Source organism: Equus przewalskii, chromosome 22 (assembly GCF_037783145.1).
Source record: "Equus przewalskii isolate Varuska chromosome 22, EquPr2, whole genome shotgun sequence".
In the NCBI taxonomy this organism is placed as follows: Eukaryota; Metazoa; Chordata; class Mammalia; order Perissodactyla; family Equidae; genus Equus; species Equus przewalskii.
In genome coordinates, this window is record NC_091852.1 from 32,536,118 (window position 1) to 32,561,910 (window position 25,793).

Sequence of the window (25,793 nt, forward strand, 5' to 3'; positions counted from 1 at the left end):
ATTTCATTATTTACTAGTCAAAAAAATTTTTACTATTTTTTTTGGGGGGGGGCGTAGGGAAGAAATCCTAACTAAATGAATTATGAATCTTTTTCTGACTCATTATGACCTGAATCTGATTACACACCAATTTTTCACCAAGAAAGGGATTTGTAAGATGAACAATGCTCTCCCAAGAACTGAGTTTATGCATCATATTAATTGACTCCAATACATGTGTTCTGTGGTAATTCATTGTTCACTCACCATTGCCTTTTTTGGGATATCAATTTTCAATGAAAAAAATTACTAGGAACTGGGTGCAGTTATATTTTAAGTCTCCAATAATTTATATCCTTATTTAGCTTTAATGGACTTTAGAGGTGCTATCCTATTTTAGATAAGTAAATGTTAATAAGTAACCCATAGATTTGGAAGTTCGCATAGCTATAGCCACGTTAAAAAATATAATACGCTTCACTAATTTGCAATTCTCATGAACACAGTAAGATCTGTATGAAGACATGAGCCATTCTGCTAACTGACAGACAGAGCATGGCCTATAAAGAAGTTATTTAATAAAATTAAATGCAAACATGGTGTTATCAAATCCAACTAAACTAATTTAAAAATAGTTATTAATTAAGACTATTTAAGACATTTTCATTGAATTTAATTAAGAGTATTAATTATTAAGACTATTTAAATAAGATGCTTTCATTGAGCTTAAGTTCTTTTTTATAAGTATACATTATATTTTGTCCAAATGGAGGAATCAGATAAGCTTCTTGGGGAAAAAAAATCAACATATGTAAAAATGTATACATTTCAAAGTGAATGTTACATCAATCTTTAAAAAGAGGAAAAGTCATATTGTAACCATTTTAGGTAGAGAATGAATAAAAACTCATCAAGTTTATAAAACTGAATCCAACTAATTTTCTTAGTTTTTACCTGAGTAAAAGTGGATATTTTATTAATTAATTCTTTTAAATTCTACTCTTCAGCAGTTTCTCTCAAGCGATACAGAGACGGGCAGCCCATTTACAACCGATACCTGAGTATTCCCTTTTAACATAAGCACTTTCAGTAAAAAGAGAATTATAATCATAGCAGGGTTGGAAAATTATACTGCCTCTACTTTTGGTGAACGCCATATGGGATTACCTCACTCTCTTCTGTAAATTTTTATCTCTTATTACACATAATTATACTGTGAATTTTAATTATTTAATTTGTCAATTTGACACAATTTGTTCTTTATTAACATAATACATAAGAAGCTGTCTTAGCACTGCTTACTTTCTAAAACATGAGACAATATCAAAACTAGTTTTGAAAATAAAGTTTCAGAAGAATTTTCCCAGCCAACCAAAGAAAGTCAATTCTCAGTGATGCACATCCATGTACCAACAAAAGTTAAACTTTATTTAAACCAAATTCCCTCTTTAGCTATTGATTCCAACAATCTTCCACTCCAAAATTTGGGAGTGCTGCTAATAATGGTTAAATTGACTAATTTGAAATTTTTCTGCTAGCTTTTCACCTCTGGCAGGGAAATAAATGAATAGTAAAATGGCTTAAATTGGCAGTAGAGGAAAGAGCTGAAATGAGAAGAACCTATAATGTGAAAACCCAATGCTTCATCCTCAAATAGAAGATCTCCCCTAAAATAGTGATTTCATTTTTCAGGTCCTAAAATCTAAGTGTCAAATCCCCTCCTTCCCACCCCCCCCCCAAATATAATAAATTATTTGCTTAAAACATTTGACAGCACTTAGAAATTCCAATGATCAATTAGCATATACTATAGTTCCAAATTAATTTGAAGTTGTATTTACATACAGAAACAAGGAAGGAGGGTAGGGAAAGAGGGATGGTATAGCCAAGACAACTAAGTTTTTAACATATATTTTCTGTAAAGCTAGTTAAAAACAAACACTACAGCTCATGTAATTTTTAGGTGTAAGTGTAGGGTTGGAAATAATTAAAATGTTACCTTTGCCAAGTAATTCCCAATGTATCCTCACTGGTACTGGGGTATAAATGCCTGCCGTTTTGATTCATGGTCCAGTCACAAATCCTCAGCTGTCAATTGAAACCTAGCAGTCAGATATGGATCGAGCAGTACTACAGTTTTTAGTATTTAAATGAACACATGCAAACTAGTACTGTACATGGCATTAACCTTACTTTCCCAAGAGGCAACATAAAGAAAACAAACAAAACAAAAAGCAAAAGAAAATCTTACTCTGAAAAGCAGAATTCCTAGATTCTTTTTTAGAATAAGCTATTGCAATATGCTTCTCTATTAATTAAAGCATCCAAAGAGAAATGAGTGCTTAGAACATAACAATTAGCCATTATTAGGGTACCAATTGAGCTGAAATAAAAGCAAACGTTAATGTTCAATAGAGAGATATATTTTAGAAAGAAAATAAAAAAGCTTTTTTATGCAACATACCAAATAATCTGCACTGAGTAAAATAATCAATAACTTTAAGCATGCAGTTTGCAAAACACAGAAGACATGCAGTTTAGAAGGAGAAAGGCCCCACCTGATAAACAGTCTCCCTAACTTAGGTTTAGAAGCATCAAGGTATTCAGTTTAAGATGTTCACTGATTTTGTTTTATTCAAAGTGGCATTTTTTAGAAAGAGTTGATAAGAGTTTCTATTTCTATTTTAAACTCGGAGTAATGGCCTTTAAGATACTTTACCACTTCTGAATAGAGTGAGGAACGCACTGAATACAAGCTGAAACAAATTCTTCCCAGATCTCCGAATCATCAGCTCTGCTCTTCAGAGATTCTTCGAGTAACCCTATCCAGCTCTGTTTGGTTAACAGCTGCCCTACAGTGCTAGCAGATTTATTGAAAAGATATATTGCTTATTTTTATGCTTAGGAAAGTAAACTTATCTGGCTTTGGGGGAAAAAAAAAACACTAGAAAATCATAGTTTTTAATCTTTAGATAGCCATGCTGTAAATTAAGCGCATCTTGCATTGAAAAGATGACTTATTCACAGCAATCCACTAAACCTGGTTTGCTGCTTTTCAGTGAGAATTTCTAGAAGATGATGATTGAAGCCAAAGTGCCTTTAAACTTATGATAAATTATTTTAATCCTTTCTGATAATGTTATGCCTTAAAAAAATGACTATGAAGAATCTTTACTTTTCCTGTTAGGTTCTTGAGTTTCTACATACTCTAAGTAATAGTGATTCTGGAGTTTTAGAAGAATCTCTTTTGTTCATTTTTCTACAGATCTATGAGGCTCCAAAAATATTACCTAAAACTTCCAAAACATGTGTTTTAATTACACTGATATTTCAGGTAAATGTAATTTTATAATTTAAAGAACTGAAAAAACTCCCTTAATGTGGACAGATAGGTAAATAGATAGATAGTCAGATAAATAGATTGCTAGATATGTAGATTCTGCTCAGGATGTATGTCATAAGAAGCCATAAATCAGTAAAAAAATTAAATTAGAATGAAAAATATTCTTAAAATAGACCATAATACTTGCATAAAGGAGAAAACATATACTTGATTAGTTTTAAATCAAACAGATGACAAACTTGATGGCAAAATTTCCTATAAGTTTTCAAAACGGACCATCTAATAAGATATGCAATGAAATGGGGCAATCTGAATTGTTTTTTTACGGTAACAGTAAGCCAGTTGTCTATTTCAAAATACGATTTTTTAAAAAAGAGCAGTACTATAAAAACAATCTAAAAACAGTTTATGAAACTTGACTTTGTAGAAAGGTTACTTTAGGGACCACTTATTGATTCTGCTCTAGTCAATGAAAATGCTACCTTTGAGTCAATTAAACATTCTCCAGAAGGGAGGGGTATATTGGGCATAGCTCATGATAATTCTGCTAACTATTAACTTCAGGTTAGTTTCTGTGGGGTTCTTCTGTCAGAATGGAGTTTTCAGGAAGAGAAAACACTTTCACAAAGCCAGGTGACCCTAAACCCCTCAGTGACAGGCTTGTTCCACAGGCAGTTTCAAGACACTGAGTCTCCTTGGAAGGATGCACATGGGAACTGCTTAGTTTTGTATTGTTCATGTTGCTAAATTTTTGTTTGTTTAATCATTTACCATCCCAAAAAATGTCAAGTGGCCTATCTTTGGCCTCATGTAGAACACTCAAAATCAACATATTTTCAGACTTTTCTTCCCTAAGAGCAGTATCAAAGGGGTTAAACCTGACTATGGCTATTCATTTTTCTCCACGTTCAAGATACATGCAATAGGAAGATTCTTCTCCCAAAGAGAAAAATATGCTTAAATACATAGAAAATTATCACTAATGTATTTACCAGTAATTTAAATGCCAAAGAAATTGGCAGGATATTAATTAGAATCGAATTAATTTCTTTTCAGTTACTGAAAATGTAAAACGTAATCTAAATTTATTTACTAATTAGATTGTGGACTAGCATTATAGACATTTCCAAAAATTTCTGAGGAGACATGTTTATATGTGCTTATAACTTACTTAAACCAGATTACTTGAGCAAGAGATGAAAGGTTAGTACTAGGTGTATTTAAGCTTCTTTGGGGGGCATGTTAAACATACTTGGCATATAATTATAAAGTTCAGCATTCCTAATAAAAAAGTATGTTACCTTAGGCTTTAAATAAGCCTAAAGTAATAGGTGACAATTTATTTGAGTTGATGTGGCCATGCCTCAGTTTCTGTCTTATGATAGAGTCAGTGTTATAGAATTTAGCCCTCAATTCTTTTTTTAATTAAATTTTAAAATTTTAATTTTAAATGGTACGTAAGCTCCAATAACACTCTAACGATTTTTCCAAGTATCTTCCCTCAAAAAATAGAAAATTACTTTTCTCCCCCAATAGTAATCACACTTAAAACACCAGGTGCAGACTACTTTCGAAATTTCGTCTGTTAAAGTTGTGGGTTCGTATGTGGAGGTGGATAGCAATTCTTATTTTTGTAACAGTATCGATTCTTTGACAGACTTGATCACATGCCTGTCCTCACAGAAATGCACACTCATTCAAATCATTTTAATTCTTTAATTTCGATGCACCTGCCAATATGAAATTAGATTGTCTAGAAAATTAAGGTAAGATTTGTATTAACACCACTATGCTGAGAATTCCAAAAGCAAACCAAAGGTGAAGTAAAGACGTAAGAGTCTCCTCCAAAACAGCTTTGAGTCAAGGGATAAGGCTGAAATAGTCCAAACAATTAAGAAAGAAGTGAAGGTCAAGCTTTCCCTGTCTATGTTCTTGGGATGGGGCTCCATCATGGCCCTGCCTTGAGAACCTTGTTCCTCACCCAACTTTTAATGAGAATGTTTCAGAAAAGCAAGGATGGGGGACCATCTAGTTCCCCTCAAAAATCTGCCCAGGGGGCAACACCTAAGATGCAGATCCTTATCCTTTACTACACTACACTCAGTCATGCAGGTAGCTGAGAGCCATAAAGAATCAATATTGCTTGTGATTTCAGATTTGTTTATTCAAATGAGGACCCTCCCCTGTTATTAACAGGGGCTTTTGTTAAATGCTCAGCAATTAGCTTTGGGAACAAAAGAAAGAAGATAAGCAAAATGTCCTACTTTGCTAGAGTCAGCAAACAGGCTGATGTACTAACAGTGCCTCATGATGACAACAGCTCTCAGTTGAACCAATAAACCATTAAACTGTTAACAGAATAATCAACACAGGCAAATTTACCTTTCCACTTTTTTGTTTTTAAAGTTTATAGTGATTCTCAAGGGAATATCTTGAAAGGCGTGCTTTATGTTCTCTTAGGTTTATTCATTTCTCCAGTTAGCCTCAAGAAAGCAGATTTTTGGGGGGTGGAGGTGCCTTTTGGGGAGGGATTTAAAAAGATTGACACTCCAATATTCATACTTTACTTTTAACTATTAGATTAGTAGAACTTTATTTTATTACTATCATTTTTTTATTTTTTGAGGACGATTAGCCCTGAGCTGACTACTGCCAATCCTCCTCTTTTTGCTGAGGAAGACTGGCCCTGAGCTAACATCCATGCCCATCTTCCTCTACTTTACATGTGGGATGCCTACCACAGCATGGCTTTTGCCAAGCGGTGCCATGTCCACACCCGGGATCCAAACCGGCGAACCGCAGGCCGCCGAGAAGCATACTGTGCGAACTTAACCACTGCGCTACCAGGCCGGCCCTCTTATCACTATTATTAATTACCTGCTGTGAAGCAAATAAAATGGCCTCAGTGAATAAGGATATAGCCTTACGGAACAAGCAAAATGGTCAGAATAAAATTGTGTTATAATGTGGGACATGTAACACGTATAAAAATAAAAGATATTCAAGATCATCCTGGTACTTGACAGTTACTTCTAATGTCAATTTCAGGAACCCATGCGCATCTTGATATTTAAGTTAATTATCAGTAGAATTAAGGTAAATGGGCATGGTCCATGAACTATAAATATTACTGACCATAAATCATTAGTATTAGAAAACGAAAGTTTTTTTTTAAATGGAGGCTACTTTAGCTTGTAAAACTTAAGCTTTCAAGAGAACCTAAGAGACTGCGCAAACTCTTCATTTTCGTCTCCAAGATCAGAATACAGAACAACAAGGTTTAAGCATTTGTCCAGGGTGAGACATACCCTGGTTTGTGTCAACAGTAAAACCAAACCAGACCTCCTGACTCCTGACCCTGCTTCTCACCCAGGACACCAGGTTACTTGTCATGGGTCTTTTCCTACCCTATCCTTCGCGTGCAGCCCAAGAATATTGAAGGTTAAAACGTCTATAATTATAACCTTTAGAATTTCCTCTACTTCCCTAATTCAACTTAGATGTTTTAAAGTTAATATTTTCAGAAAAGAAAATAATTTTTCCTTTGTGATTTTGTTGATTGAAATGTAAGGTTACAGTAAACAATTTATTTTTACATTAATTAGAATAATTTATCTGGATATTAGCCTTTGATAACCAGTAAAAGTAAGTGAATAAATGAATGAATGATGAAAGACAGACCATGGAAGGTTTTTTTTAAATTTAAGAACTAGTCAAAAGCTAAACATTTGCATAGCCATTATTTTGACTGAAACTTCCTTTAAATGTGTTTCCTTTCCAGCTAGCATATGTGAAAAGTGACCTCTTATCCACTTACATACCTACCCAGAAGTCATGTGATAGGGTTTTACGTCAAGCTGTCAATTATGATAACAGACACAATAAGAACAGCCTAAGTGTTGATAGCCTGCTTCCTGACTTTATTGAAAAGTTTGTTGATAGTCCACTTGTGTCCTTTCAATTGCTTGCCTCTAATAAAAGACTACCTTTCCAGTGGTTTTAATATACCTAACTTTGGCTTTGCCATTTGCCAGGACAAATATTATAAAGGGATTTCAATTAATATCTTAGTTTAAAAAAATATCCTACAGAGGCAATTTCTTAGAGGTCATTTGGCATTAACAGAACTTTTCGGTGTAATAAAAAGTACTTTCAAATTCTAGTTCTAAAATTCTATTCAGAAAAGTGTTGAAAATATTTTGATATAAAGTAGCCCAATAATTGAAATTGAAATAATAGTATTATATAGTCATGCAAGAGCTGTAACATGCTGAAGTTCAAGCACCGATAAAATCCATGCAATTGTGATAAGTAATGCAAGGACCTGAGTTGATCAGACCATTCATTCATTAGCTCTAATAACAGGTACTGTATCTAGTCAGGAGATTATAATTTTGAGATTATAAAAATAAGCCTTGTATCTTATAAACTAGAGCTCACTTGACTTTTGTCTCACTTAGGGAAGGCAAAAGCGACCTCCCATTTGTTCCATCTAAAATCTCAAATTTATATCAAAGGTTAATATGCACTTCAATAGCTGGTTCAAATAGTAACCTTTTATTTTCAAACAGGAAGCTTCTCAGCTACAAACTTTTATGTTCAACTCGCAATAAGATTTTTTTAATATGTTGTAATGATGGATAATAGTAAGCATTTATATTTTATTATGACCTTACACTCAAAAATAATGGTGATAATCAAGTTAACTAGACCCTCTTATATTACCATACTTTCTATTATACCAAAGAAAGAAGGCCTTCAATTTAGCAAATTCATTATGATGTTGACCAGATAAGGAACTGTTGCTAATTCAAGTAAGTCATCTTATATTTGCCATTTATACTAAACTAGTTAGATTGGATTGTAAAATAATTTCTGTGTTTTCTAAGCAACATCCAACACACTGTTATATAGTTCCTGTTTTCTCAGAGAGACGAAACTTGGGAAATGTAGTTCCTTCATTGCCTGTCATAGTGAATGTGCACAGTATGTTCATGAAGAATAATGGGGAAGAAAACACTGCATTTTACTAAACTTCTATGAAGTCACAGGGGAGGTCCTCGACACTTCTGAAAAAGTTCCAAATCATAAAAAGACATTTCTCAGCAGAGACTAAAGAGTTCAGTTTGCCAAAGCTGGACCCACACGTTCTTCAAGCCACCACACCATCTTTGGATAGAAAAGTTACAGAATGAAGCTCCAATTGAAATTGTGATTTTAAGATTTCCCCCATGCCAATAGTAAATGTATTTACTAACCATCCCAAAGACAGTTTAGTTCGAGACCTCGAACAACACTGGATCGTGGTAAGAGATCGAGGAAAATTTTAAAGTCCTGATCAGCTGGCATGAGCTGATTATTATTACTAATTAGAGAGGACTGTCTTTAATGGGAAATTATCAACTGGTTTACATGACTCTTTTTGAAATAGTCTTCAGGATTACGTGATTTTATTTTTTAGATTCAAGTGAGATATCATATTTACAATGATAGGTGAAATTCCTGTGTCAGAAAAAACTAGTATTTCAAGGCAGTTAGCAACTAGTATCAATAAGTAGTAACCATTATAAAAAGGAGCACAGAGACGTATAATTACTAATAACAACTGGGTATGTACCAAGTTAATGGGTCTAAAAGCATATAATAGTGTTCAGATTTGCTGATATGAATGTATTACTATTACAAGTGGAGTACAGGGTTAATTTTAATACTTTCCATCTCAATTTAAGAATGCCAGTATCCTTGTGTGTTAGAAATGACTATATTGAAAGTTCTGCTTTAGTGTCATTTTGTGGAAAGATTATTTATAAGATAGCCCAAAATTATTCAACAATTTTAAATTTATTGTTAACTCTAATTTATGTAGGCTATATTAAAGATCTTTTCTAAGAAAAAATAGCACTCAACAATGCACATCAATACTTTTCATAACCTAAAAGGATAAATCTTTATAAAGCAGCCGCCAATGAACTGAAGAATGTACCTGGTGACAATATTTATTCTTACGGGGTCATGTATATTAAAGGCTATGGGGAATGTTTAAAAGAACTCTCTCAGACTAAAACCATTGCCTTTCTAATTTTGAATTTCTCCTAGCTAATATAAAATGATTGATTACCTTTATTTCATGTACCCCTTCATTTTCCTTTTCATTCATCATTGAGTACTTTAAAGCAAATGCATTTAAAACCTGCTGCTAGAAGAGTGGTCTCTTTTAAATCTTTGTAAAGTAATGAAAGGACACAGTAAATCAATTTCATTTCTGCTGTAGGAAAGAATCATCTTTACTGAAGTCATTTAAACTATTTCTGTCCCTCTCTTCCTGGATAGTAAACATAAAACTTCACCTCTATGATTCTTTAAAAAACATAAAAAGATAAAAATAATAAGCCTCTAACTGGAGCGTCAGTTTAATAATATACATGTATAGCATGATCTGCGTACACATTCATTCTCTGTATGCCCCCAAACAGTAGCTCATGATGAATTTGGGGCATTTTGGGATTCTTCAAAAAGTAGCACTAAGTCTTTCATTATGTACAGGACAAATTATCTGTCTGCATGCTATTTAAAAGTGAACATTACATTTTTAGTTACGAAGCTTATATAGTTTTTTTCTTCCAAGGATCAATACTCATCATATATTCCATAAATATCAACTGCATTTGACTGAACAAATCATATTTACATTATAAGGGGTCTTTACTTGACATTGTCCACTTAAAAACAAGTGGTGGTCTTTGATGAAAAAAGTTTGTTCTGAAACATATATATATATATGAAATTTTTTTTTTACTTAAAATGTGCTCAGAACTCTATCTACATTAAGACTTGTATTTTCCTGACACTTGCTAAGTTTTCTTGCTTTATCCTTAGGTATGTGAAAGGAGAAGTACTTTTAAAAATGAACTTTTGTGATCATAATTACATGAGGCTCTGATATTATTCATAATTGATAAAAAAAATTAAGGCTGCTACAGGTTAGGACAAGAGGATGGGAAGATTGCTTCTAAATACATGGAATTGGTTATAATATTCTAAATGTGTTTGGGGCTAAAGGTTTAAATAATGAAGGCAGGTCTCCATGAATTAAAAATTAACTGGAAATTAGAGACGTGTCATAAAGAATAATGCAAATCCCATGACAAAAATATTTCTGAAAATATGTGGAATGATTTTTAAAACGAAGAGCTTCTAAATGTACAAATCCTGCATATGTTTTTAAAAAACACAATGAACACATATATTTGTCAAATAGAACCATATTATAGTAATTATAACACATTTCATATTATAGCAATTTTAGAGGTGAAAAAAAGGCAACATTCCAGAGAATTATGTTGAAAAGCCAATGGCTGGCAAAACCACTAATTATTATTTGTTATTTTCATAACAGTGTACAGATGTTTTCAGTTAGTTCTCACTCTTTTGTTTTGTTTTGCTTTTTTTAAACCTGGCAAAACGTCAAGTATCTTGAATAAGCTATCATCTATATGTGATTTTCTCGGAACTCTGCATGTGGTGACCTTTAATATATCCAGTCTGCCACCTTGGTCTGCAACTGGGCAGGACTCAAGAATTCCACATAAAGCACAGTTAAGATAGTCATAATAAGGATAAGCTAAGTGGACAGTTCTAGAGTAAAAGATGCTGCTGGCATGAATACCTGTCCATACTTACTACATATGTAAAAACTCATACAATTTACATTATAAATGAAGAGCAAGTTAGTACCAGCTCCTTCTTATTCATTATAGCCTATTTTTCCCTACGTAATATTTTGCACACTGTTAATTTCAAATTGCTCTATCAGAACTTGAGAGCAGCAAACATATGTATCATAAAATATATTTAAGTTCTGAAGTATTTAGAATTATTTCTGTCATCCTGTAACTAGAATCGTGGGATTTCAGTATTGGTATGGTCCACGCTTTGGACTGTGGCTAATTTGTTTATAAGCCACCATTAATCCTGGCTGTATATTTTCACAGTTTGGGTAAACACTTCATTTGCATTAAATTTACAGCATTAATGAGATGTGAAATTTAAAATGCTACTTGAAACATAAATGATGTAAGAAAGCAGAACAAAAAAAAGTGTTTTATCACATCTGAAATCAGTAAACCAATTTAAACCTATTAAAATAGGAATGATATGTCAACTGAGATTTTAGCTTCATAACTCATCTTCTTGGACTAAAATACCAAAATGAGGAGTAAAACATCTGGAAAATATGAAAGTACTCAAAAACACAAATTGTGTACTGCTTGACTCTAATTGGCTTTTAAATCACTTTTCAATTTTCGTCTTTGGAAGCTATAGGCTAGTAACTTCTCAATAGCCAATAGGACTGGGAAAAATACTCTTTGGCTGAAACACTGTTATTTATTCATCGATGTTATCGATATATGCTACAAAGATGGAAAAGGTCTTGAGCCAATTTGAGAAACCCTGTTCAGAGAGGCAAGAAACAAAGGATAAAGGAGAAAATATTTTGGAAAATGAAATGATCGATTTCTTTCTCAGAAGCCCCGTGAGCCCCGTTCTGAGTCCAGATCTGAGAGGCAGCATGGAGAAAAGCACCAGTGCAAAAGCGTGGCTACACCATCACACCTGGGGGAAACTTGCCCACCTGTTGCTGATGTAGGAAGGATGGGTCTCTTGGGCTTAGTCCCACATATCGATTGGCTTGAGATGTGCCTGAGGCTGTGTAGGCTGATTAAGGAAGAACAAAAACAAAGATAAAAATTGTGAACTATCAGAAAGAACACCCTGTCCATGTACAAGAAACCCAGAGAAGTGGGACTTGCAACCAAAAAAAAAAAGTGTCCCTATTTCTCTTTTGTCTGAGTGAATACCAAGTGATCTAAAAGAAATGGGAGTTGACCTCAAATCAACTAGTTTATCCCCCTCCCCAAAGATCTATCCAGTAAACCACATCCCATCCTTTGGTGCGGGCATCTCACACTTACGTGCTCCGGTTACATTCTTGCAGGAGTACCAAGGACTGGCCTAAACAGAAGGATGCTTTTCCTAGAGGTACCTTTTCACCAGATATTAGTTGCCTAATAATGGAATAATCAATGATGGTCTGTGATTCTAAATGTAAAAGCAGACTGAAAGTCTCTTAGGAAAAAGTGAAAGCTTTTCATAACGGGATTTAAGCAGACATGCTTGATGATGTGGGATGAAAATGTCTTGCTTAAAAGTCTTACTTCAAAAGAAAAGCTAATATTACTAACATGAAGGAGAAGCCTATTTTTATTATATCATATAGACTGAATTATTTCAGTATTTTATTTAATGTAAAAATGACCTTAAGTTTGATTAGAAGTGTTTTGGAAAACACTTCTTTATTTCCCATGAGCACAAAAAGTCGATTTCTTGTGACTGGTCGAGGAAGGGAGTTGACGGCATCTTTTAAATACTTGGCCATCAGGTAGTAAGTACATACAGTGAATACTTAAATTATTATGGTCTCACCTTGCAAGTAGTTTTTGTACAAGTGCTATTTGGTACAGAGAGATTTTTCCAAAGACAAGATCTCCCTGTTCCTAAAGATTTTGTTTCTTTTCACAAGGAAAGGACTACTGTATCTTCCCAGCACTAAGCAATCCCATTGCTCCATGGCAGAATAAGCAGAACTATTCCACCACATGTTACATGTAGAGGTTGGAAGAAAGCTAAAATGTTTTTCAACCATCAGATTAATGAGGAATCCAAGCATTAATTTAAAAAGGCATTTTAAAAAAAAATCAATATGTTAATTCTGCCATATACATTTGAAGGACTGAAAATTTGATCCATTGAGGCTTTTTCAAGTCAACATTTTTAAAACAGTGAAGATGCTCACAATTTCCCTTTTAATTCTTCCTGAATAAAGGGTTCATGCGGGGGCAGCCATAGCAGCCAGTGGCCTCTACTCAATCTCCAGGTCTCTAGAATTCAATGTGCTGTAGCATGGACAGCTGGAGAACAGCCTCGCCCATACAGAGCAGACACCAAGTCTGTGCTACTCTTTCTTTTCAACCATGAGAAAGTGGTTTCCTTGGCCTCTGGGTTTTCCTTAATTTTATTCACTTATCAATTCAATGACTAATATCTCATTATCAGTGGTGCCTAGGGAGCCGGAGCTACAAGATTCTTTATAGGAAGGAAAAACAACTCACTCTATTTCTTTTATGCAGAAGTGGAAAATGGACTGAAGCAGCCATCGTTATAGAACCAAGATATTCCTTTCGAATATTTTGGAATTTTACTAATCAAATCAGATCGCTTTTTGATCAACCTGTATATGAGTTTAAGAAGAAGTTATTAACAAACAGGCTGATGGTACTACATAAGTGAGCTGTGGTCGTTCGGGTCTGACCTTCTCTTCAATCTCATCTACTAATGTCACTATAAAAACAGGTACCAGAAACTTCTGGGGCTTGGTTTTGATCACTTATCCTGTGATACTCTTTCAACTACTTTTTAAAAAAATCTTCATTTTCTATTTGCTTTTATTGCTGACTTTGCTCAAAGATACCAAGACATCCACTTCTAAAATCTGGACGTAGTATTTTAGTGGTTGTAATGTATACAGCTAACCTTTACAACAAAAGAATTTTTGGTCTTCCTTGACTGGGTCTCATCCATCTGTGCATTAAGGCAAGTGTTCACTAGTGTAGGACCCTCTACCAACAAACCAGTTACTAAGCATTAATAATTATTGATGGGCATTACAAGCCTATATGGATTTATCAGTCTATGGGCCTCATGAATTTTGAGGAAAAAAATGGTGAATTCACTATACAGTCAAAGTACTGCCGATTTTTCTTGTAGGGTTCTTTCCTAGGTTTCCAGAAGCCACACACACAAAAAAAGAGCATCTTTCCAATGGCCAAGAAAGAGGAGGCCAGTGGTGCCTCCAATTGTCTCTGTAATTTCACATAAGAATTTCCAGAGCATGGGGATTTTCTTGCTCTAGGAAAGAAAATAGAAGTTTTGGGAATTTAAGATAAAAGTATAATTGGGGAGGAGCATGCTAACCCCTCCTGACTGGAGCTTTATCCATTGTACTTGACCAATCTGTGCATTCCAGCTTCAGGATGAGGAAGCCAGTAGTTTGAATGAAGCCAATGAAAAACTGTATAATAATTCCTTGTGTACTCATGAGTAGTCTATATGAAGAAGCAAAAGAATCATCTGGGTATTTGGTATGTGCTATGTAAGTTCACTGGCTGAATCTCTGACATTTAATACATTATGGTCATGCTAAAAAGCATACTACCTAATGTACCATGATAGGCAAAATAATCAAAAAATTTTTAAAAAGTTGCTGACAATGAAAGTGCAGGTAGCTTCCATGTACCTAATACTAAGCTTTGAAATGTTTTCTGCACCCAACAGTGTGTGACTGTTTCTCACAATGACATAACCTATAGTAATGCAAACATGCAACCATCTTACAGAGCATTGACTCAGTCTGCCTTGTGAAGGGCTTGATTTCTATAGGAATGCTCCAATAAGTAACAATTATCTAATCTCTCTCTGGTGATATAAAAACCTTGTACACTGCGTCATGTTAGTGCATTTTCGATGTATACCTTGAACGAGCAGGCATGACTTATTATTTTTGCTATAGCTATTTACTCAAACAAATAAGCTTCTCCCTTTTCAAATATGATGTATGGACTGAAATTTGATAAGAGAGAGCGTGTGATTGCCAGGCCACATACATGCCTGCTAGTTCCACATAAATGAGAAATCTCCATCTGGTCAGGTAGCTGGAAAAGTTGCCGTGTTTTCCGCCTTGGATCAGATATCCAATGGCGCCTTTGATGGACATTTCTCATTTCCTACAGAAATACTTACTGGTTGCTGTAGGTGAAGCTGCCTCACCTTCAGTGGATGTAGTGATGGGTTTAGTATCTGTCATGGTCAGGGTCACAGGTCGCACTGCACTGGGATGGGGAGAGGGTGCCAAGACAGGAGTGAAATGGCCAGGCACTTTCCCTACTACTTGACCACTGCTGTTAGGCTACAAAACAAAAACAGAATGCCGGGTGAAACAATCCAAAAGGCAGTCATCGTGTCCAACAACTCCACTCAGCATACTTGGCCATGTGGACCCTGCACTCTGCCTGGAACTGCCACACAAGCCCTCTCAAGTCCGAGTCAGAGAGGCCAACCAATGGTTAGTAGTCATAGGAAGCAGCAGCATTTAAAAGAAAGTCTTCATCTTCAAAGCACTTTATAGAGGTTAATTTGTCGTTACAACATCCTTGAGAGCCAGGCAGAACTGATCCTTTCATTTAGGAGCCCAGAAAACTCAAGTGGAGACTTAAATACTTAGCCCAAGGCTAAAATGGAAGTCCTTACTAAGCTAGTGAGAATTAGAACTGGTGCTTCCTTCTTCTCTCCTCTTCATTTTCTACAATGACTCAGTTTTGGCTTACAGTATACCATTTTCACCTAAATGATGATACCACTGACACAAAGAAGACAAGAGTGTCTAGGAGATGAAACACATCAAACTCAATAATTTCCCTCATTTGTAGTCAAGGCCCATTCTTCTGCATACAAAAATGCGAGCTCTCACTCACACACAGGTACACTCAAACACACACATCAGGCAATTTAGATTCTAGGATCTCCACGCAACTTTTGATGATTTACTAATACTAGTACATAGAATGATATTTAAAGCATTTAAAATTTCAGATCTATACAACGATATAAAATGCTGAACTAAGTCTGACCTTACACCTACTAATAACAGATTCCCAAAGTAAATTAAAATGTGCTGAAGTGAAGCAGTGGGCAATTAAATATACTCTGTTATTTGAGTTACTCTTCCACTGTTGAGCGTGGAGAGTTACACAAAACATTTATTGTTGACATTTGTGGGAATTAACTGAGAAAATCTCCTGGGCAATGATAGAAAAGATATTATTATCTGAGTTTTAGCCCTGGGTACAAAAATAGTATCCATGGTAGGAGACAAAATCCTAAGAGTACACTGTTTGAAGAAATACTAGAATGTATTTTTCTAGACAGAGAATGCTATTTTTAATTACACTCATGCTGGAATTCTCCACTGCATGGTGTACATAACAATTTGCTAGCAGGGTATTCGCCACAAATATTTAGTCTTTATAATTTGCACTGCTAAAGGCAAAGAAAGCAATGAAGCAGAATATTTATCTAAATACCTGCACGGAAATTACGAGCAGACATTTCTTTAGAGAAAAAGATGAACAGCTAATAACACTTAAATACCGTAACTTAGAGACATGAACTAAGTCTTCACTTGGGTTCCTCCGAGGCCACCATTATTTCTTCTAAAAAGAAAATGGACTCGTTGAATATCCTGACTATTCATCACAAGTAATTTTAAGTATTTAACTTTATGTCAGGAAAATTGACCAGAGTTTCCCCCTACGGAAACCTGGGACAGAGTTACATCTTTAAACTAATTTTATTTAAAATATTCCATTGAATAGCATGACTGTCTCACTGTAATTGGTGCAGTAGCAATGTAATTAATCTCCAAATTGCCGTGGGGGGACAAGGCATCTCCGTGGCTTGACTGAACAATCAAAATCAGTGCAGTGCCACAGGATATCGGGAAGGAACAGCTGACTACAGGTAAACAAGTATTCATTTTTTCCCATTTTTAGAGCTAAAACGGTGAAGATCAAGAGTCCTATTTTGAAATGCAAATTAATTGCTTTTCAGTTGGTGTTAAAAATCAAACCAGATATAACATTCTTACAAAAACAATTCCACAATTTACTAGAAGACCTATTTTTCCTTCCAAGGAGAAAAAGTGGTGTGTTTCTAAAGCAGACCATCATCTTGTGGTTATCTGAACATTGCAAAAGACTGCTTTACAGATCTCACTCAGGAGAGAGGAACGGTCTGATTTTATCACTGGTGGTACATTTGGTGGTAAAAAGCATTTCTGTATACTGCGTTCACCGAAACAGTCTGACAGGACCTACCTGAAAGCATGGAATAGAAGAATGACAATAACGTTAAGAAAACGCTGCCACAGAACATATTCCCTTGCCCGTGCTGTAAGCTTTGTCTACTGGAACTGAACTGACATAAACCAAAAGGCATTTCTCTCATTTAAACATAAGAGAAGTGAGAAAGAAAGAATTCCCAAGTCAATACAGATAACTCTTCTGAAACTCAGGGTCAGAAGAATGGAGGCGTCATTTCTTTTCCGTTTTCTACTAGTTCAGACAGATGAAGTTCCGCTATAAAGCTTCTCTTTTAACACTGTTAACAGATGAACTTTCGTACTGTAGATACGAAAAGAGAGACATCTATCTGAAGATGAAGTTGAACAGCATTAGGAAAGGATTATCCTACTTAATACATTGTTCCTATTATACCAAATCCTGAGAGGGGATTTTTGTTTTTAATTGAGATGATTGAGTAAGATATTTCCCTTAGAAGCTGGATCTTTACCTTAAAAATATGAAGAAAAACTGAGAACACTATAGGCAGATTATCACCTAATATGCTCTCAACTTATAAAGAAATTGAAATATACATAAAACAAGCACGGAATAATTAAAGAAATGCATAACACTAAGGGTCTGATTTTAATTTGCATAATTTTTCCCCTAATGGTGCCTAATTAAGACATCAGTTAAAAAAAAAAAATCCAATGGAACTCTAAGATTTTCCACACTGAATTAACGTTAAGGACTTTTAATGGATGTCTTAATTAGACTTTGTTATTCATGGAAATTCTACACAAATTAAAATCAGACCTTGTGTGCACCGTTCCCAGCTGAGTCTAGCAAAACGCTCTATGGAACTGAGACTTTTGAATCGATGCTCTGACAGCAAATTTTATTTCTAAAATAATATACCAAGAGCCCATTGTTTTACTTAGTAATTATTACTACAGTCATTAAAAGTGCTACACCATTTGAACATTTCCTTCTAAAATACAAAGTTTAACTTCAAATTCAAAATTCAAGAATGATGTACTTAATTTAGTACTGTTAGTAAATGGAACTAAAAATACAGGTAACTTTTTAAGTAACCCAAAAGGCGTTGGATATGTTGTTATTCAAAATGGAACATTCAGAAAGGACCACTTTGTTCCATTTTAACAATTAAATTAAGACCAAAGGGATTTTTTTTTTCAGATCTCTGTTAACTCATTAATGTGCACATACTATTGACTGGCATCCTAGCAGCTGAACAGCATTCATGACCGAATGTTTATGAAAATCCCTCAGAGCATTAAAAGGTATAATAAGGAGTGAACAAGAGTCTTACAGGTAAAGCAGCAAAGCCAAATACCAGACCATAAGATCAAAACGACATGACAGAGTTTGGATATTATGATTACTGATAGACCCAGCTTTGGCACACTCTGCCTGATGGTGGAAAATTGTCGTATACGATTGTGTAAATCCCTACGAAGTGACTTCTCCGTAGAAGAACCCACATGTTTAGGGCACGAGAAAGGCACACGAGTCACTACATTTACACAATGAATCCCTAAAGCCTCTGCACAATGTTTACCAAAAAAAAATAAAAAAAAAGACACTTCTGGTAATGTCACTCATTATTAAATGTAGTCATGTCTGTGCAAGGAATATTCAAGGAGTCATCAAACACTGAAAATGTTTACATTACCAAAGCTTATTTTAATACCTAATAGTTGGTCTATAAATACAACTGCAGGTTCTTTTGTGTGTGTTTATTTTAGCGCATACCTTGCTCCTGCCTGAAATAAGCACTTTTGTCTCTGTGTCAAACCAGGTATTTCGGAGGTGTGAACTCCAACTCGGAGCTTTTTTGTCACTCTACGTTCTAGATAAACTTTCTCTTCAGTCAATGAAAATCCAAAAACATCAAACCAAAAACATCTTCACAAATGTGCCCCTTTGGGGCAACACACTTCCTACCTGTCATTCAGCCACCTTTAAATAAAAAACTTATTGAGTCACCAAGCAACTTCCTGAAGATGCCTGTGAAAAGCTTGATGTTCTGCCAGACACACTGAGTAAGCTTCATGCCATAGAGTTAGACCTGTTCCATTCTCCCTTAGGCTCTAATCTTATTTTCTCTCTCATTTTTACCTGGCTGGTTTGCGGACTGGATGGGTCATAAGAAGGTACATAGTTCTTCAGAGTATCCTGAGGATTCAGGTGGGGAGGATATCTGATTGTTGGATGAGAGAAGTAGCTTGATGGGGCCGGAGGAAGGATAGCTTGTGTTGGAAATGGCAACGGTGAGGGCGGAGGTGGAGTCCGCGTAGAGATGACTGCAGAAGACAGAAAAGCAAAGATGGACTCGTCAGTGGTTTTCCTTACTGCTCTGCACCGATCCTAAAGAATGCTGTGAAACGGGAAAACTGAGAGCTGTTTGATTTCTTCCCATGATTTAACCAAACTCTCCTAAAACAACAGTTAAACTCTTTTTCTAATTCTCAATGCCAGTACTGCTAAGCGCATACACACAACCCCCACTCTAGGAAACTAAGAATCTTGCCTTCTAGATCTATGAATGATTAAAAAAAGAAGTTTCTCTTTTATAGGTTAAGACAATACTTCATAAGACATTTCTTTAAGCAAAGTTATTTCCCATCAGAACACATTCTTTGATTAGAAAGTGTTTGCCTCGTTAAAGTCCAGACAAAGTCAGAGCATTAATTAGAGGGCAGGGGACCCACAAGTTCCTACCAAAATTCAAAACAGAAGTGTAATGTAATTTTAAATAAATATTTCCCATATCCTAGCTGGTGGTTGGTAAGAACGGAAGCTAATAATTAATAAACAATAATGTCCTAAATAATTACCTGATCACTGTATAAATGCTTATGAACATTTGGACACAGAGCCTGGGAACTCTTTCTCCTAATGAAAATGTTCCTTTCAAAATCAAAAGAGCTCTATTCTATAACCATTTTTCTTCCTGGTCCAACTTTTACTACGTGTAGCTTAAAATACATTATTAAGACCAAGAATAAAACCCACAGAAATGCAAATTTAAACTTTCATATTGGCATATTAACTTACCCATAAATCACATATTTTATAAAGGGAAATAATACATAAAACATACGCAATGTGGACAATGTTTAATTGTACTGTAATTTTTAAACATTAGTATGTTCATAATTTATTGTTTAGTTTCTGAAATATAATTCTTAAGTTTGAAAAATTGGGAAAGAATATAATTGCACAATCATTATCTCTATAATGTTGAGGGAAATAATCACATAAGTACAATTTAAGAGCACCAACTAGCACATGTAGAAATAAAGACTAAATGTCTGTTACTATTTAATAATTCGATCCAAATCATAGGAAATTACATATGATAAATTTTTAGTGCTTTATGAGACAACTTAGCAAACAATATGAAAAATAAATTCTTTCCATGACCTATAAATGAAAATCATCTGGAATGACTTATCTCCAACCTTAAAATTATGTGCAAAAAACATATATGTACTTTTTAAGGGATATTGCTTATCTTCCCCAAAGAAAGCTTTTTCAGAAAATACAAGAAATTAAGAATGTCTATCACAGAAGAATCATAAATTCAATTTTATGGTCATAACTTTGCTCCCTGAATATCCAGGGCACTCAGAATTCTCTGCATTGTTGTTACAATGCAGATTCCTGTCCTAGCCACAGACCTACAGGATGAGAACCTCCAGGGTGAGGCACCAGAAAGTGGATTTTAAATAAGTGCTTCATGGAATCTCTCCACATACTGGAGTCTGAGCATCCTCTATCGAAGGGGTACATTGCAGAGAACAACTACATATTTCTTAAAACAAAACTCCTTATTGGAATATTACTTTATTTAAGAAATATACACATTTGTAAGTATGCTTTAAGGAAATATAAACACCTAAGTTAAATTGGGCATCTTTTTACTTAGTGTCAAAGTGCTCTTAATTTCAGCTCAATTTAACCATGATCCTCATTCACATCTGTACACAAACCCTTGAAGGATCTATACACAGTTCTATCTTGGGTCCTCTGGGCTTTGAGATCAATTTGGCATCCATAGTTTTGGAAAAGATCTCTTTGCAGTTGAACTGGCACATATCAATTCAGAGCTCCAATCTCGGAGCTCTCTGGTACTGTGCTCACAGAAGCTGCAGCTGGTCTGATATAAACTGGGTAGAGTGTAGTATTTCAAACTGAAAGTAAAAATGGCTACTTTATCAATAAAAGTCATTCTAGTCTTTTAAAAAAAGAAAAGCAAAATACAAGGCAAAAAATGTTTCCTTTCATTATGAAAGAATTCATACACACACGTATATGTATTTCTTGGCTACATTATACATTTGTACAAATACATACGTATTTGCAAAGCATTCCTAATTGTCTTCTTTCTTCCAGCCTTGCACCTTCCAATACATCCTTTATAGTCTCATTTGAAAGACTTTTTAAAAATACCATTTTAATTGTGTAACTTCTCTGCTGAAAATCTTTCACGGCTCCCTACTGCTCGCAGAAAAACAATCCCATCAATATCCCATGTTTATACGGTCCCTCAAGTGCTTTAGGACCGAGTTGTGCCTCACTGCTTTGGCCTCATCTCTGGCCATTCTCTCCTCTGGCCACATTAAGATATTTGTGGACCCTTGGATATATGGCAATTCCTTGCTGCAATGACCTCTACCCTTGATACATGCTGTTCACTCTGCCTGAAACGACCTTCCTCCTGGCTTGTTGTTCCTTCTTGCGATGAACTCATTCTTCAAATTTTAGTTCAGAATGCATTTCTTCCAGGCCTCTAATCCTCCACGGAGCATCTAGTCCTATTTAGCTTCCATGCCTACCTCATGATGTGGTCCTTTTGTCTCCTTGCTATACCATGAGCTCTTTAAGGACAGAACCTGTCTCTCATGACCAATGGGCCTACCACAGGCCCTAATATATTATATATTGAACACACATCTGATAAGGGACCAAGGTGGAAGGCTTGTCTAGGTCTCGCATGGTTCATTATACAAAAATGTACTATTTATCTTTTTCAAATGTTAGAAATATGAACATTTTAATCAGGTGTCATACAAACGGATGATTTGACTGCTAAGTTAATTTTGTCCAAATATTCAACATTAGAAACCTATGAAACAGTTACTCATTTTTTCACCTATATTAGGAGTACAAACAATAAATGTAATTACACCACATTTGATTTGTATATTACTCTTAATTTCACAATTTTCTTAATGATAGCCATAAAGGCTATGCGTTTTTTAATATAGTGAAAATACGTATCAACATGCACTTAAAAAGCTACATACAGACCCAAGCTAAGGACTTTATTTTAACAGATGCTATATCCTTTGGACAAAGGTTTAAAAAAAATTCAATTTGTTTGAAAGATAAGGAATTGTCTAAGTATAAAGTTAAAGCAATTTGAGTATCACTGTAAATATATTTCTATTTAAACTTTTCTCTATCTAAAATTCAGTCTACTGCTCTCGAGGGCTTATGACTAATAGGTTGAAAGTATACAGTATTGCTTATTAATTATATCTCATTTTTAATTTTTGAAAGAGGATTTAATATTAGTTGTTAGAGTACAATGTGAAATACTGGATTCTTTTTCCTTTTTAAATTAAGATTTTAGACATAGTATTGAGTGTACTTGCCTACAGGAAGGATTTCTGCATATAAAATAATTGTCAAAGAAAAGTATCTCTTTTATTTTTCTGATTAATTCCACTCCCAAATAAGTAGTTTAAATATTGATTTTTTAAAATATATAGAAAATAATATCTATGGAAATAGTGGTTGTGTATCTTAACAGCTTTGGAAATACATTAAACTCAGCAACATACTTAAGTACATCTTTCTCTTAGTAAAACATACAGAATTAGGACCAATCCTGAAGGTCTAGTTAAGATAATTATGTATACTATATTTTCTAATTTCTTGTGATTCTAACCTTTCCAATAAGGCAATTTAAAAATACATACAAAAATCTTATTTCATTGTATGGCTTCAAAAATCTTTTTCTCATGTTTTGATAAGAAAATATTTGATCCGATTGTGACCCTCCCTCCTTTGGTTGAGAAAATACGGTCAGCATTGCGATTATTATGAACATTTGCTCCGTCCCTGAGGGAAAGGCTCTGCAAACAAGAGGGAGGCTTGTCCTCTATGCTTGAAACTCCTCACCACTGTGTGCAACTCCAGGTATTCCGGGATGGTGGTGCTGGGGGAAAGTGCTCAATCTGGGGGAAGAATCCTGCGGAGATGTAGAGCTGAACAATGGCTTTTCAGGCTTCTTCATAGTAGTCGGAGAAGACATATCTGCAAAGGAAGACAGATGCAAAGAAAGCTTTATGACTCTCTTCAGCTATAAGGTCCACGTTAACATAATAAAAGATCTCATTTTCCAGAATTTTATGATTTTTGTACTTTTGGCTCTTACAAAATATATACTGAGGGTCAAAGATCCAACTATATTGGAGATTTGAAATATCTGTCAGAAACAATCTCCATTGAAGCTAATCCAAGGCTTCACCAAAATGATCACCAGAATTATTCCTCTTACTAAATAAATCTGAAACTTCTGAAAAATCAAGTATCACGTTTCCCTTGGCCCCTTGGTTCACATCAAGGTCTTTTTCACCTCTGCATTTCATTCCCAGATTCAGACAATTTGGGGGTTTGTCTGTTGACCTGCTGACTACACTGTCGAAAAAACAGAGGAAAACCTGCTGCAAATGTGAAAAACAACCTTTGGGTACGCTGGTAAGTGTATCACTGATTTAATATCTTTTACGGAAAACTCATTACTTGTTTAGCAAAAAATACATTCCTTAATTTGCTCATCCTGCAAATATTTATTGGGTTCCTCTATCTGCCAGGTAAAGCAAAGATGTTATGAAAAATAAAAATAAATTGCTGCTGTAGGGACACTCACTGTCAGTGAGGAGGAAAATTGTAAGAAAATGGCTGTCAGCAGTGGAGAGGGAGGGTGTGTGCTGAGAGCAGAGGTGGGTGATGTTTGCTGCTTCTTCTCCAGCCTTACTCCCAGGGGCAGCGATCAACTCAGCCTCCCCAGGCTAAGGAAGCTGCCCACAGTGGAGCGAAGCTTAAAATGCGACGGGGGATGACATTCCCAAGAGAGGAAACGGTCCAAAGAAGAAGGGCATAAAACGTGCAAGTAGCACAAATAGTCTGCAGAGTGGTGAAGTCCAGAGATGAAGGAGGGAGCAAGTAGCTGGCAGGACCCACACAATCAGGGGCCATGGACTCTGTGTATAAATGTCTGAACGCTTACCCTGATGGGGGAATGTTACTGATGGGCAAAATATGATCACATTTACAGTTCAGCGCAATCTCTCCAGAAACTACACGGTGGATGAATTAGCCGAAATAGAGACAGCAATCATGAAGACCACTTAAGAAGTTGGATTAATTAATACATTCATTCTATAAATACTTATTGAAGGCCTAATTTACACCAGACACTGTGCTAGTTGCTGGGGACACACTGGTGAACTAGATTTTTTTTCAGCCTCTATAAAACTTAAAATCTAGTGAGGGGAGACAGACAAGTTAAAAAGGAATTATAAAACAGTGTAAAAAGTGCTATGATAGGAAAAGTATTCAGGGCTGCATTCATTCTTTCATTCATTCATTCCACAAATATTTTATACTGCCAAAATGTAGATCATAAGAGTTTGAAATAAGAGTGGAGACAGAGCTAATGCAATAGATACTTCAACAGAACTAATGCAATAAAATTAATAACTGATGCAGAAGGTCATCATCTTGGGTGACTAGATTATACCATGCAGTTAGGTGGAATAGAGAATTCAGGAGGAAACTCCAGCTGGTAGGAGAGAGGTGCCCTACTTTCAACACCTTGAGTAATGTTGATTTTATGGAGGCTTATATATTTACACTAAAATGTTCCAAAAATCATATGAGCTATAAAATTTACATTTCATTATCAAAAATTTTGAATGTAGACAGAACAGCAATGGATTCTCATGTACTCATCACCTAGCTTCATCAATTATCAACTCACAGCCAATCTTCTTCCATCTTTACCCCATCTACACTCTGTCCTCCTATATTCCTTTGAAGCAAAGCCCAGACATCATACAATTTCACCTATAAATATTTCAGTTTGTATCTCTAAAAAAAAGAAATTTTTATTAAAAGAAAAAAACCCCCAAAACTTTAATCACAATAAAATATATATACAATTTGCAGTTTTAATTAAGCAGGGCTTTTTTTTTTTTTTTTTTGGACATGAGAAAATGACTTCATGGTTCCATTAAGATAAGAAACTAGTTATCATTATGTCTTACCATTTGGAAAGTTACCTAAGCTCTGGTAAAGGCAGTGAGTAAAATTAAATATGTGTCTTCAGCACACTGGTACGTAAAGAATGGGTATGCTACTGTAAAGACAGCAGACATCACAGTCTACAAAAATGGCAGGTGCTTTTGGAGCCATAA

General features: G+C 35.1%; 1 protein-coding gene across 28 annotated transcripts in view; it reads right to left on the bottom strand.

Annotated features, from left to right (window-relative positions):
- NFIB (nuclear factor I B) overlaps positions 1-25,793 on the bottom strand; it is a 417,340-nt gene that overhangs the window by 12,988 nt on the left and 378,559 nt on the right. For 5 of the 28 annotated variants that reach the window (XM_070590220.1, XM_008544040.2, XM_008544032.2 and 2 more), the window contains 5 exons: positions 23,494-23,628; positions 19,420-19,604; positions 15,179-15,344; positions 11,955-12,037; positions 1,979-2,067 (listed from right to left, as the gene is read on the bottom strand). In XM_070590220.1, the coding sequence (XP_070446321.1) occupies positions 1,979-2,067; positions 11,955-12,037; positions 15,179-15,344; positions 19,420-19,604; positions 23,494-23,628 (658 nt within the window). The remainder of the gene's footprint in view (positions 1-1,978; positions 2,068-11,954; positions 12,038-15,178; positions 15,345-19,419; positions 19,605-23,493; positions 23,629-25,793) is intronic. The other 23 variants (XM_070590235.1, XM_070590237.1, XM_008544068.2 and 20 more) reach the window with 9 other exon arrangements.